This window comes from Dermochelys coriacea, chromosome 8 (genome assembly GCF_009764565.3).
Source record: "Dermochelys coriacea isolate rDerCor1 chromosome 8, rDerCor1.pri.v4, whole genome shotgun sequence".
Taxonomy (NCBI): domain Eukaryota; kingdom Metazoa; phylum Chordata; order Testudines; family Dermochelyidae; genus Dermochelys; species Dermochelys coriacea.
Window position 1 is genome coordinate 54,795,131 of NC_050075.1, and position 14,863 is coordinate 54,809,993.

A 14,863-nucleotide genomic window follows, 5' to 3' on the forward strand; every position below is an offset into this window, starting at 1 on the left:
GTTCAGGGTCCACTGAGTAGAATAACCAGGTAGGTGATCAGAAAGCTTGGGTTCAAGGCTGAGCTTGTAGTGCTCCTTAACTATTTCTCCCTGAGCTGATAGTGCTCTGGGCAGTTCACCAAGGCATCAGGTCAAGTGTAGTTATACCCAGCTGAGACCTGTGACTGTAATCAGAAGGCATATGATGTAGTGCATAGGGTACTGGACCTGGGTTTTAATCCTGTTTCTGGCCTGCTGTATGAGCTGGGGCAAGTCACTTCACCTCTCCATGCTCTTTGTTTTGTCTATTTTGATTGCCAGCTCTTCTGGTCAGGGACTGTCTCTCACAATGCGTCCGTACAGCACCTTGCACAATGGGACCCTGATCTTGACTGGGGCCTCTATCACGGCTATAATATAGGTGGTGGTGATCAATTCACGAAGAGCACTCTAAAGTAGGAAGAGTGACTGAGACCTGGCCCCCTTGGCAGGCTTGGGTACAATGAAGGATTCACAGAATCTGCAGCGGCTTTTATTTAATTTTGAGGGGCTTCTGCTGAGGAGAAGAAATATATTACTAGAACCCCAGTTGGCACTGACTGACACACTGCTGATATGTCTTTCTATCCCTCCAGACCTCCCTCCTGTCTGGGTTTGTGCTGCTGTTTTGGTTGGTATAGGACAGCCCTGAGAGCTGGTAAAGAGATCTGAGGTTTGGGTGTGTCTGCTTCATATGGGCTGGGCTCTCCTTATTCACCAAGTCAGTCTGACTGAGGCACATGCTTTCTTCCTGTGTCGGGAGTGACTCAGGTACAGGAACTGATAAAACCACCTGAGAAGAGAAAGCGAAGCACACTGGAAAGCCAACTGCAAGCTCCCGGCTCTGCTCTAGTGTGTTGTGTTGTGTATTCGTGCCTGGATCCCCAGAAATGACTTTGCACTGGCTGCTAACCCTGAGCTGCCTCTGTGTCTCTGTCTTCCTGCCTGCAGCCATTAGTACCGACAGAAGAGAAGGTAAGGCTTACATGATTAGATCTTCCTGCTTCCATTTAGAAAACTGATTTTACTTACAACTTTGTATTTTTATTTTTTATTTTTAATTCTGCACTGGTTGAAGAGTTCTCCAAAATGACCTTACCTGCTACAGAGCGCCCAGGTGAGACAGCACCAAGCTGTGAGATCTCACTCCCCTCCTCCTGGGATTTCTCAGAGATGCTTGTGGATGGGAGTGGTAATGTTTTGGTTGGGAATAAACATAGATACTATTATCTTGATTTCCTCATCACTTAAACATCACAGGAATGCTGCATTGATTCATCAGGCCCATTGGTAGCCCAGATGATTCTGGGACCCCCTTTAACTAATGTACTGGTGTGTAACTACTCTCTTTAAAAAGAAAAGGAGTACTTGTGGCACCTTAGAGACTAACAAATTTATTAGAGCATAAGCTTTCGTGAGTTACAGCTCACTTTTGTGAGCTGTAACTCACGAAAGCTTATGCTCTAATAAATTTGTTAGTCTCTAAGGTGCCACAAGTACTCCTTTTCTTTTTGCGAATACAGACTAACACGGCTGCTACTCTGAAAACTCTCTTTAAAGACTCTCTATTTGAGAGGGATTTGGGTCTGAACATGCTAATTACGTTATGCTGCATTGCGTTAATATAGCACTTTTAGTAGCCCAAAGTGTATGCTGCTAAGCCAATGCACAAAGTGGAAGAGGAGAGCCTTTTTGGTTTAGTAACACAGAATTCAGATCTTGTGGAGATTTGCCTTTCAAAATGTTGTGTTAGATCAGGTCTGCACACCCAGTGTTTATAGCTTGCAGGTGAACATGTGTCCAGTTATCTGTTGTGACACCACACAACTAGTGTTTTTATATGTTGCGAGATACTTTGTATGATGGTGTTGGTTGTATATCTATACATGTTTGAATGGGCGACTGTGACCAGTACTGTGACAGTGCAATTATTTATATGTGTGGCTGTATGATGGTGTGACACCTTGCGTGTATAGTATGTTTTGCTACATTGCATTGTATTTGCATGTATGGTTACAGAGTGTGTATTGACAGTAATAGGGTCTTCATAGACCATGTAAGCTAGTCTGCCTTTATGGCTATTTCTGCTACTGTGTATCATATACAATGATGTGACACTGTCATGGGTTATGTGTGTTTTGTGACTGACTTGAATGTGTGTTGTAGGTAATGACATGCCACTAAGTTTGTTTATAGATATCTGCTTAACACTGTCAGTTTGAGGGCAGCATCTGTGAGTACATTGATAAAGGCGTGCTGCTGTGTATATTTGCTGAAATGTATTTGTATTAGAGTTCAATACATTTTAATTTTTAGTGGCTTGGAAGTAGGGTCTATAATTTTAATTATTTTTTATGTAAACACACCAAGAGATGATGGAAAAAGTAAAGGAAGAAGTATTGAAAACAATCCTGTTTTGCAAAAGCAGATCTGATTCATGTAAGGTGCAGAACTAATCGGATTATTATAACAAATATAATTATATCTGAAATGAAATCTCATCATAGTTTCTCTCCCCTTTCTCTGCAGCAAATGAATCTGTGTAGTCAGACATTCAATTTATGTGGACTTTGAACTTTTTATTGCATTTGGTATAAAGTGACAATCAATGGCAAATTATTGGCAGGCTCTCATTAAACAGGATTATTCTATTACAAATTTTCTGAATCAGTTAATCAAAAGTAGCTCAATTTTAATGTTGTTGGTACACTCTCTCCTGCACTCACCAACCAGCTATGTCCTCACAATCAATACAATTGTGTTTACAACTGAACTATTTAAATCAGATTAGCTAAATATTGAATTCTCATTTAGTTACAGAAGATCAGATGCTGGAGTTTCAAATTGTTCAGCAAAACATATTGTAGTAATAGATGTGTATGTTGTGATGTAGGCAGGTGTCTGACACTAAACGTTTCCTGGTATTGCAGTGTGTCATTCAATGCGTGCATGCCTGGTTGTCAGCGTGGCACTGCTTATAATGATTTGGGGACAGAAGGCTGTGCACTAGCATGAAACAATTTTTTCCATGTGCCATTATGAGTGATGGTGCGAGCTGTGTGTCACTTGTGGTGTGCGTGTCTTTTTCAGGTGGCAGTGGGTTTATAGGCAGTGACATTCGCCTCTACCCCTACGGGTTTGGTGCCAGATAGGGAGATCTAGGCTACCTGTGCCTTGAGTCTGTTAAAGGCTGGTTCTCAAGCAATTCTGGTGGGAGAAACATCCTTGGATGTATCAGGACCCTGGGTGGAGTCAGATGTGTGGGGCTCAGCAGTATTTGTTGTCCCCTTCAAGTGGGGAGAGTTTGGCACATGGATTGGAGGCACTCTCATTGTGCGGGGGCGAGGGAGGCTTTGGCAGCTGGAGGAGAGACTGAGTGAGTGCTGGATACTAGTGTGTGTGTCTTTCTGGGGCTGGAGGAATGGGCTGGATTTGGGTGCTAGCTGGCAAGGGTTGAACCCACAGGTTCATCTTGCTGTGATGGGGTAGAGGAGGTGGTGTGATGGGCTGGGTCCCTGAGATATACAGAGCTCTGTGCACTTGGTACGTGCCATGGGCTGGCCCTCCCACGTCTTTCCACCTGTGACTTTTAACTGTCAGAACGAATGGGTGGATGTTTGGGGCTCGCTGACCAGCAAAGACAACCACCCCTGGTCTGCTCCTTTCTGCCTGACAGGGATTCCTCTGCACTCTCCTCTGGGATGTACAGATCTTGCCAGGTTCCCAGGGCTCATACTGAAGTAACGCGCTCTTCAGGCTGGCCTAGAGATCTCGGACTCGGGCCTTTACCTGGCGGAGGCCTGGGAGGCTCCACTGGCTCAGCACAAGGCTGTGTATGCAACTTGGAAACCAGACAAGGGGCACATCTCTGCCATGTCTCCCCAGCTCTGTCTTTCTGTGTTTGTCCAGCCCCAGACAGAGCGATGTGCGTAGGAAAAGCAGGGTCAGGTCAGAAGAAGCATCATCTTGCAACGTCAAACTCCACTCCTCTGTTCCTCCCAGGAAACACTGATGCTAAATACATTCAGTGTAGGAATCTCTCGGAGAACTCGTGTGAGAGAAATATTGACCCACTGGAGGAACAAGGCAGCCTGCTGGGGAATTCCATTAATACTGTTGCCCCTTTTTGATCCGAGTGGCTAGTCAAAGTTCGGGACCTTGGGGACGTTCCGTTTGGAAGTAGAAATTGATGGAGTCTGGGATTTTCTTTGGTGCAGTTTTGCAAGAAATTTACAAAGCCCCTCTTCTCTGAATGCAGGAGGAACTAGGAACAAAAAGTGCAGTTTCCTAGCTTACAGTCCCAAGCTGCTTTAGCCAAGACCTGACCCAAAAGTTCTCTCTAGCTTTCTCTTGAGTCATGCTGTGCTCGCCGGCTCCTGCTTGGCTTTCTTCCTCCTCTGACAGGTTTCAGAGTAGCAGCTGTATTAGTCTGTATTCGCAAAAAGAAAAGGAGGACTTGTGGCACCTTAGAGAGTAACAAATTTATTTGAGCATAAGCTTTCGTGAGCTATAGCAATACATCCGATGAAGTGAGCTATAGCTCATGAAAGCTTATGCTCAAATAAATTTGTTAGTCTCTAAGGTGCCACAAGTCCTCCTTTTCTTTTTTCCTCCTCTGAGCCTCTCTGTCTCCAGCTTGTCTTTTTTACACACACGTGCACATGGCCCCCTCCCCCAAAGCCCCTTGTCTGCAATCAGAAACCTGTGCTTGGCCAGTGCCAGCTGACTGGGCTCAGGGTAAGGGGCTGTTTAACAGGTGTAGACGTTTGCGCTTGGATTGGAGCCTGGGCTCTAGGACCCTGTGAGGTGGGAGGGTCCCAGAACTCATGCTGCAGCCTGAGCCCAAACATCTACATCACAATTAAACAGCCCCTTAGCTCAAGTCAGCTGGCAGGGGCCAGCAGCAGGTGTCTAATTGCAGTGTACACATACCCTCAGTCCAGAACTCCTGGCTGGGTTCACAATCCTCTTTTCTCTCGGGGGGGGGGGAGGTGGGGGAGGAAGGAGGAAGGAGGGAGGGGCTTCCCCTTAACTCATCCTGACAGTTATGCTAATTGAAGGGTGCATTCACACCCAATCTCAAAGCAGTTTGTTATTCAAGCAGCACCCAGTATCTTTCAGCATAGCAATGACACAGTGCCTACAGCTGAGGTGCAGGGCAGTGACATGAGTTATGGGTTAGCTCATTACAATGAAATAAATAGTATTGCCAAGCCACGACTCTGACTTCTTGTGGGCAAAGGCAGACTGGTGACGCTGCTGCTGCTGACAGATGCAAGATGTGGCCAGTGCATGGAGGCAAGCAAGATTTTCTGCTCTCCCCTGCTTGACGAGTGATCTACACGGCTGAGACGTCGGGGGAGAAAGAAACTTCTTTCCCCATTTCGGGACCTGGCTTGGGCTCCCTGCTCCAGAGAGCATGTCAACTCTGTGGCAATGAGGAGGAATTCCAGGCTTTGGCAGACTTTCAGTGACCCGTGTGCATGCCTGACAGCACAAAACCTTGTGGGCTACGGTGTCATTTGCCTAGAGCAGGCACAATCCAGTGAGGAGTCTGTTATGGAGCTGGCAGTCCAGCAGTGAATTCTAGCTGCACTGACCTGACCATCTGCTGGTTTTATTCATCTCCTAGAATAAACAAATAGGAAAAGAAGGTTGCCTCTGGATTCAGCCATCTCCATGGGACCTTACACAGAAAGGGAAGAGGTTATGGTTGTCATAGAAGCTTTATTGCATTTAAATGTGTTGGTTCCCAGGTGCTAAAGAGATTCTTTGTCCGCTGGTTTGGTCTGTAATGTTGCCAGCTTCATTCCTCACAACAGCTGAAATGTGAGTTGCACAGATTCAGGACCAACCCGATTTTCATAGATTCATAGATATTAAGGTCAGAAGGGACCATTATGATCATCTAGTCTGACCCCCTGCACAGTGCAGGCCACAGAATCTCACCTGCCCACTCTGCGAAAAACCTCTCACCTATGTCTGAGCTATTGAAGTCCCAAATCGTGGTTTAAAGACTTCAAGGAGCAGAGAATCCTCCAGCAAGTGACCCATGCCCCATGCTACAGAGGAAGGCGAAAAACCTCCAGGGCCTCTTCCAATCTACCCTGGAGGAAAATTCCTTCCCGACCCCAAATAAGATGATCAGTTAACCCCTGAGCATATGGGCAAGATTCACCTGCCAGATACCCAGGAAAAATTTTTCTAAGGGCTGGTCTGCACTACAAAGTTAGGTCTGCTTAACTACATTGCTCAGGGCTGTGAAAAATTCCACACCCCGGGTGTTGTAATCAAGCCAACCTAAGCCCCAGCGTGGATGCTGCAAGGTCCACGGCAGAATTCTTCTGAGATCCTAGCTACCGCCTCTTGGAGAGGTGGGTTTACTACAGCAGTGGAAGAAATTCACTGTGCCACTATAGCATTCCTAGTATAGATACACGCTTCTTTATGCATGAATTTAAGAGTAAGGCAATGGTAGGGGGAGCTCAGGGCTTGCCTGTCTCCTGCTCCCACACTCCAGAAGCTGGAGTCATGATCAGAACAGCAGGCGAGTTTCTCCCTCTGTTGGTATGGGGGATGCTTTGAGAATGAGGTTTTGCTGGGCACATACTCTGGACCCCCACATCTTGGCACAGCATTAAAGAATCCCAGCTGCTCTATCTGCAGGCCCCACCTTTTCCGAACAGCTGGAAAATTCAGTTTTCCCAAGATAGGGCCTCTAAGCACCAGATAGGAAAGAGCTTTTCCACTGTAAATCCCCTTCTTCCCCCAGCCCTCAAACACAGCATCACATTATTGACTCAGACAGTTCAGGGTTTTTTTTTTTTTTTTTAAAACAATCTGCTTTAGGTCTCGCAGGCAGAGGCTCCTGGGGAAAGCCTAGCAGTAGGAACACACACGCAGTTCACCATGGGACACCACTTCAGGTTAATAATGCATTAGCCCAATCTGTTGCCCTGGGCCCAGGCTATAGACGTAGCCCGCAGCATACTCCATGCAAAGTCAAGAAGTGAAAATGTGCCCTGCTCTTATCCCCCGTAGGATGCGCTGACACCAGTTTAACAACCTGGCCAAACTTCTGGGATATGCAAAAACTTCTTGGATGCTGTGTCCATGTGATCAGACAGCATTAACCACACAGGGGACTCAAATGAGAATGGAAACCTTTTGAGAAAAATCTGGCTCAAGGAACGACTTCTGTGGCTCTGAAACAGACCAGTCTACCAACGGTGGGATTGCAAGAAGAGAATTATGTTACTGGAGTGGACCTATCTTGGTTACCGCCTCCTGTCTTTGGATGGCGTCTTCGTCATGTTTGCAGCCTTGGCTGATGTATAGAATATGTTTGTCTGCCATGCACGCTAATGGTGCATGGGCGAGGATATCTGTGTGTGTTTGGGGGCGGGGGGCGCACTGGGCATTGTATGTCTAGGTGGTGGAAGTAAAGGGCTAGCCCAGAATGGTGGGTCACAAATGTGAACAACATTTTTAAAGGAAGGGGACAATGGGTCTAATTCCTAAGTAAAAATTGGTGTGCTAAAATACCAGGGGAGAGTTAGGTCTGCCCCCTGCAGCTGTGCTGGAGGGCAAGCAGGTTCCTAGGAGCTTTTCCCTTGCATGCTGCCCACCCTGGGGCTGGGGAGCACTGCCAGCACCACTCAGCAGCCCAGGGACAGAGGGCAGAGGCTATCCCCTTCTGCAGCATGGATGGCTCTGTGTCTTGAAAAGAAAAGGAGTACCCGTGGCACCTTAGAGACTAACAAATTTATTAGACCATAAGCTTTCGTGAGCTACAGCTGCATCCGATGAAGTGAGCTGTAGCTCACGAAAGCTTATGCTCTAATAAATTTGTTAGTCTCTAAGGTGCCACGGGTACTCCTTTTCTTTTTGCGAATACAGACTAACACGGCTGCTACTCTGAAATCTGTGTCTTGAGGCAGATGTTAGCCCTCAAGGGAAGTGGAAAATGGCTACAGTGTGTTACCCATCCTCAGTCTATGAACCAGATTTCTGCTTGCTCTGGAATTCCCCTGATCAATGTCTCTCCTTTCCTAAGCAAGAGGTTTCTTCTTTTTTCTGTTCTCAAGCTTCTTTCTCTCTCCCTCTCTTATTTGTCTTGGGAGACTTTCCCTGGTTTCTCTTTCCAGTGTCTCCCTTTTCCTTCACCCTTCTGCATTTTGTCTCCATTTGTAAAGTGAGGTTAGTGCTGGTAGAGATGCCAGATTAACAGCCTGGGAAACCCAACTTCTCGGTCTAGATGGGGTGCAGCAGGTCGGACTTCCCTAGCAGGGACAATCTCTACAAGGGCAGCTCACCCCAATGGCCCATTCAGTCCTTGGCCTCTCTGATACAAGGTGGCCAGTGATTTGCAGGGTTTTTCTAATGTAGACACTTGGATGCTAGAAGCTGAGACTTTACAATTTCCAAACAGTTTGCAGATGAGGATGATTTTGAGCCAGTGATCTAGAGCAGTCTGCATCCCATTCCCCACATCTTCCCCACGTTCTAAACTTTTGCTAAATTGCTCCTCTCTTCCTGCCCTGTCTGTTCTTTTGACAACATCTTTGTCCTCCCACTGACCAAATGTCTCACCTGTAGTTGCTAAGGAACCAAGGCCCTGTCCTTTCAACTGCTTCCTAAAGGGGACTTTGGCCCTACATCTGCGTTTCTCTCTTAAAAAAATTGTGGTACTGAAAAGCGATCTGTGTCTAGACATGCCTGGGTGTGCCATGTACGTGAAAGCAATTCTGGTGCCTTGAACAGAATAAAGTAATTCTCTTCAGTTGTAACCCTTCTGCCAGGGAGAGTTGGCAACAACAAGGGCAGCGTTCAATATCCAGGGTCCCTCTTAACAATACAACACAGAACCAGCTTGAGCCGCCACCCAGTAATCTGGGAAAATTATACACCACCCTTGTGCGCCTCTAAGAGGCAACGCTTCCCCTCTTGTGAGCACTGAATCTATGTATGGCAGAGAAAATTTTTACTATAAAGGGGAAAGGAACCTGGCATTAATTTAGGGAAAATACCACAACCATGATTCAAACACATCTGACCATGAGCAAAACTCCTGCCCCAGAGTACATTGGGCAGTGTCCTTTGCCTCCATTTCTCACCTTGTGTTGTAAAAGTCCAACAAACTAATGTCTCTTACCTTTAACACACCACTTCCCTCTCCCTCCAGTGCCTCCCACTCCCAGCTGCTGTCCTTGGGCAGGGGAGACCCAGCGTTGAGAGGTGCATTCATGTGAATTCACCTCCCATCCGGAGGGGGAAGGAGTGTTGAGCAATGCCTTCCCTGCCGCTGCCACCGCAACTGGCTCACAGTTCACACTGTGTCACTGCTGCACCATTGCTCACTCTAACAATGAGGAGTCCAGTGGCACTTTAAAGACTAACAGATTTATTTGGGCATGCCACCATGCACTCCATTGCACTATCATCTGTTCCATCACCAATGGCCCTGTGCTGTCACCTTCTGCTGCCACCTGCTTCTCTACTGTGACCTCTGCAAGTCCGTCTCTTGAGGTTCCACCCAGTTCCCGGTGATTTCAGCTCTCAGTGTGGGTATCTCACTGCTAGTGCAGGTGGGCAGTCTCATCCGCAGGGAGGCTGGCCCACAGCAGATCTGAGCAGCACTTAGACCTGATTACTGGTGATCTCAGCTCTAGCAATCCCTTAAAAAAACAAAAGAGACTCAATGGAGCCTAATTAGCTCTTTCTTTAAACAGTGGAGGCGGTAGGTTAAATGGTACCTAGGAGTCTTAGGCAGAACCCACACTTCCAGGCAGGAACACCTGTCCCCACCCCCCTCACTCTCCACTGGGATCTGGCATCCATACCCATTGCTTAGTGAGTTCAGTTTAGTTGAGGGTGACCCCCTCAATCTGGACAGGCTAAGTACAGTTCTGCTGCCCTTTACTCATACATAAAGGTAATAACATTTAATTACCCCTGCATTGAAATTTAAATTTTTTTTATTAAAGCTAATGTTAAAATTGTTTAATACACAGGTTAAGGAAAGAGTGTCTATACATCTTACTAAAGTGATTTGTAACCCAACAGCAGCCAAAACTGATCACTTGGGCAACATAGCTCTGTCTGCTGCATACCTACGCAGAGTAGGTGTGTTCATATACATACAGTCTGGTCCTGAAGCCTTTTCTCCCCAGCTCATCACTAGCTGTCAGGGAAGAGCTCCTTCAGCGCTCGCTTACACAGCATTAGAAAAGTTCTTAAGCAGCATCCCAGGTAGGCCATTCAGACAATCCATTCTCTGAAGATCTGTTCATTGGAAGGCTCTGCTGGTATAACAATACTGATATATCATACCAGCAAAGGTGTCTTAGTGTGGGTGCAACTTATACTGGCAAAGGGTTTATTAGAGCTAGCCAGCCAGAGAGGGAGGGGGAGAACTTGTGTCATTCTGTACAGGAGAGATGCTCAGATGTTATTACTAAATGTCTATAGCCCGACTCAGCCCATCCTGCAGGTTTCTGTGTCTGGGGGAGATGAGTGTTCAAGTCTGGGAGGCTATGCAAGTTATTCGCAGGCTGAGAGAGACTGTCACACCTATCTGCATGTGGAAGTGGGGAACATGCAGGGGGTGGCAGGTACACGTAGCTCTAACAGTGAGCACAGATTTGCAAGAGATCTTAGTAGGAAACTTTTCTGAGCTCTGGAACCTTGTTCTGAAGAAGTCATGGAGAAACAAGGCAGGCAGGGACAGCGTGAAGGGAAAGAGAAAATTACATGTGAAACAGCCTACAGTTACAGACATGTTGCAAGTGATGTCAGCATCCTCTCTTCAAAGACTGCAGTGGGGTGGGAGGTGCCCTGCACATCACAGGATCTGGCTTTTTATCCCTGGTTGAAGAGATTTCTTTGCTTGAAGGGGTTTTGCATGTGAAAATGCCAGAGAACTAGTTGCAACATTACATTAATGATGAGGAGTATTTGCCAACAATTACCACATTTGATACGTAAACCAGGGGATATCTGCTATCTCCGATGCTGCAGTGTCCTTGGCTGGGGACATAGCTGCACTGGGGCTCCCCAGGCTGCAGCCGCCCTCCTCCCCCCCGCTCCCAGTGTGGTCCACGTGCTGTTGCATATTGAGTTGGGCTCCGCCACACGGAGTCAGTGGCTGAGTTGAAGCAAGGAGGAGATGAGTCTGACCCCCCTCCTGGCAGGATGGAGGCGGGTCTCAGCACTGAGATGCTGCTGAGTGCAGTCAGCAGGGAGCAGTGATTTAAGGGCGCGTGCTGCTGTGTGGTGGAGAGGGTGAGATCAGCTCTGGTTGGTTTGGCAGCATTAGCAGACCCCAGGTCTGTCTCAGGTGTTTGGAATTCCGGTGTTGTGTCTGAACCTGGCAGTGTGCGCTGGCAGCCAGCTGGGGCAAACGTACAGCTGCTGCTGCCAGGGGCTCCCAGGAGTTCTACTGCTCATCTCCGATCACAGGAGTGTTTGGATGCTGATGGGCATGTGAGCACAGGGCACGATTTCTGAACACATCATTCTGCCCAACTGGCCTCATTGGGTGATGTGCCTCTCCCTGTTAACTAGCACACTTGGACACGCAGGCCAGCTGTGCCCCGTCCTCAGTCCAGTTTCCTATTGCACCCAACGCTCCCCCTGCAGCAGCAGGCCCTGGCCAGTGGTTGCAATAGACCCGCAAGCTGTTCCAGGGGCGGGCAGGGCAGCCTTGTGACGCAGTTGCCCTGAGGGCATCCCTGAGCACTGCGGTCAGTAACCAAACAGATGCACTGCCAGCAGCTGCCTTGGATTCTCAGCAAGTCTGGAAGAGCTTATGCAGACTCTTCCTGTTTGGTGGGCTGGGGATAGTCGTAGACTGACATTGTCGCTGCATGGTGACAAAGTCCTAGCTTGGTGGGTGTTCGTCTGTCCAGCGCGCTGTGTGCTGTGTGGCCTCTTTCCCTCGCTTCTCCTTCCCCTTTGGTTTGGTTCCTTATTTCTGAGCCTTCTCCCCACGTAAGGCACTGAACAAACACCACTTGTTACTTTCTGTTGCAGATGACTTTGTGCTGGACATATTTCTGCCATTTCCCCCTTTGTTTCACTGTAAATAGTGATGCTGCCCCCACCCTTTGTACAGACACAAAAGATTAGATTCAATTAATTTTCTCTTTGCCCTAAATACCTGTCCCTTTTGCACTCCCAGGAAGTCTGGACAATGGGACACAGCCTCAGCTGGTATAAACCTGCATTGCTCCACTGACCTGCAGGGAGCGACTCCAGTTCATGGAGGCTCAGAATCTGGCTGTGTGTGTGATTGTTGGTGTTAAAATATAGCTAAACTGAAGGGCGGGGTTGGGGGGAAAATATTTATTTTAAATCTGTTGCGATCCCAATCCAACAGCACTCCATATTGTGAGTTCTGCTGTGGTGTCAGACTTCTAGAAGTGACTAACTGACTTCGGCCTCCTGCAAAATCTGGCCTCAGGAGTTTGTTTTCTTAAGAAAACTTATGTTAGTGCCTGAGAGTCCAAATCACCAAAAGAACCCAGTATACCTAACACCAATAGGCATAAACCAGGGGTGGCCAAACCCGAGCTTGTGAGCCACATGGGGCTCTTTTACAGTTCAAGTGCAGCTCACAGAGCCCCCCACATCCCCACCCCATTCTCCACCTACAGACTGGGGCTGGGGGAGCTCAGGGCTTCTGCCTTGCAGCAAGCTGGTGAGGCTAGGGGCTTCTGCCTTGTGGGGAGGTGAGGTTTCGGGCCTTCAGCCCTGCGGGAGATGCCTGTTGGGGCTTTGGCAGGAGTGGGGCTGAACCCCCAAGCCCTGGCTGGTGCACCCAGCTCTCAAACTTCTGAAGATTATTGTATGCAGCTCAGAGGATCAGTAAATTTGGCCACCCCTGGCTTAAACTAAGGACACAAATGGCTGGATGATAGAGTGGTCCGTTAGGGTTGCTAACCCTCCAGGACTGTCCTGGAGTCTCCAGGAATTAAAGATTAATCTTTAATTGTTTTCTTAAGAAAACTTATGGTGGTGCCTGAGAGTCCAAATCACCAAAAGAACCCAGTTATCTTAACACCAATTGGCATAAACCAAGGGTGGCCAAACCCGAGCTTGTGAGCCACATGGGGCTCTTTTACAGTTCAAGTGCAGCTCACAATAATCAGATTAATCTTTAATTACCAATTGTGTCAGGTGATGAAATCTCCAGGAATACGTCCAACCAAAATTGGCAACCCTACGGTCCATTCGGGTCAAGGTTGGGGCATGTTAGTGGGACAACGCATTGCCCATGCTATGCGTGTTTTATGGCTAAACAGGGCTTTGATATCCATAACTCTCAGGCTGGCACCCTTACCGGCACTATGTTTGCACATGAAAACTTAACCTCCAAACCTGATCCCTTCGGTGTAAGAGCTACTGGGGTCCTTCTGTTTAACTGTGGCCATGTCCTTTGCTCTTTCAGTCTGTGACTGCAATGGGAAGTCCAGTCAATGCATCTTGGACAGGGACCTGCTCCGAGAAACAGGAAATGGGTACCGTTGCCTCAACTGCATTGACAACACGGATGGCGTTCACTGTGAGAGGTGCAAGGAGGAGTTCTATCACCAGCGGGATGGAGAAAGCTGTCTGCCCTGCAACTGCAACTCCAGAGGTACCTGAGCAGCTAGATGGGACACAGGAGGAGGTGGGGGGTGCTTATCTTCTCTGTCCCGAGGGACGGGGACTGGGCTAGAAGTGATCAAATCCAACAGATGACTTGGAGTTGCTATGTATTGCCAATTAAAATAATTCCTGCCTGATTCTGGTGGATTAAACTGAATGGATCTTTAGCAACGTCTCTCCCAAACTCTATATGTTATGGCGAGCACTGTCTGGGTTGTAGGAAGAAGGGACAGTTTGCCTTGGGTCCCACCTTTGAGAGGGCCCCCAAACTGAGTGACACTGAGACCTAGCACTACTCGGGTTTGGAGGGTGGCTGAGCCACACCTGCGTGATGCTGTGACTCTGCACATCAGGTCACAAATCCCCTCCCTCAAATTTGGCCTGCTGCCCCTCCATCATGATGTCATGACTTAGGGGCTGCCAGGCTAAACCTGAGTGGTGCTGCTACCCTTGGTGCCAGGATGCAACACTTGGGGTGGGGCGCCGGGCTCAGCCCCGTGCGACAGGAGCTGCTGCTGCAGGGTGAGTGCAGGGTGTGGTGGCTCAATTTCAGATTTTGCCCCCGGCCCCCGAAAAGCTCTGTGTGGCCAGACGCTGCTGGGATGGTCACGCTGCTGGAGTCCCAGTTGACAGTACAGCAAAGCTCTGAGGCAGCTCATGCTGCTGAAATCGTACCTTAGGTTGTGTACAGTGTTGCTGCAGTAACAACTTTCTCCCTAACCCTTTCCAGAGGGAGATAGAGGGGGAAGGAGTGAGTCCCATCTATTTCGGCAAGCTGTGTCTTGTAATGGCTGCCCTCCCTGCAGTGCCTTTTCCTTGTAACGTTTTAATAATATGGTATCATAATCCTGGAGGCCAGTGCAAGGCGTTCTGTGGGCATGGCTCACGGATAGCAAATGTCCTCAATTAGTTCATCTGCGCACATCCAAGCCAGCCCCGTTCAGGTCTGGCGAATGAATACAAGCTCTTGCCAGTTCAGGTCCAGCAGATCTAGGGAAATTTGTGGTGAGGGTTCGGAACAACCCAGAAGAACCCATGCTGCAGAAACCCAGCCTTAGCTGGGATGCTGTCGCAATGTGATGACTTAGGCAGCATGAATTCGTTGTTCGCGTCAGGCGGGGTTTGCTGAACTTTGTGGCTAAAACCCGAATCAGAATCTGAACCTCTGCCATGGATTAAGACACTGCAGATGGAG

General features: G+C 48.2%; 1 protein-coding gene across 1 annotated transcript in view; it reads left to right on the forward strand.

The window, feature by feature from the left end:
• Positions 1–632: 632 nt before the first annotated feature.
• LAMC2 (laminin subunit gamma 2) overlaps positions 633–14,863 on the forward strand; it is a 45,478-nt gene continuing 31,247 nt past the window's right edge. Inside the window, exons 1-2 of the mRNA XM_038412684.2 lie at positions 633–993; positions 13,469–13,657. Of these exons, the coding sequence (XP_038268612.1) occupies positions 909–993; positions 13,469–13,657 (274 nt within the window). The 5' untranslated portion in view covers positions 633–908. The remainder of the gene's footprint in view (positions 994–13,468; positions 13,658–14,863) is intronic.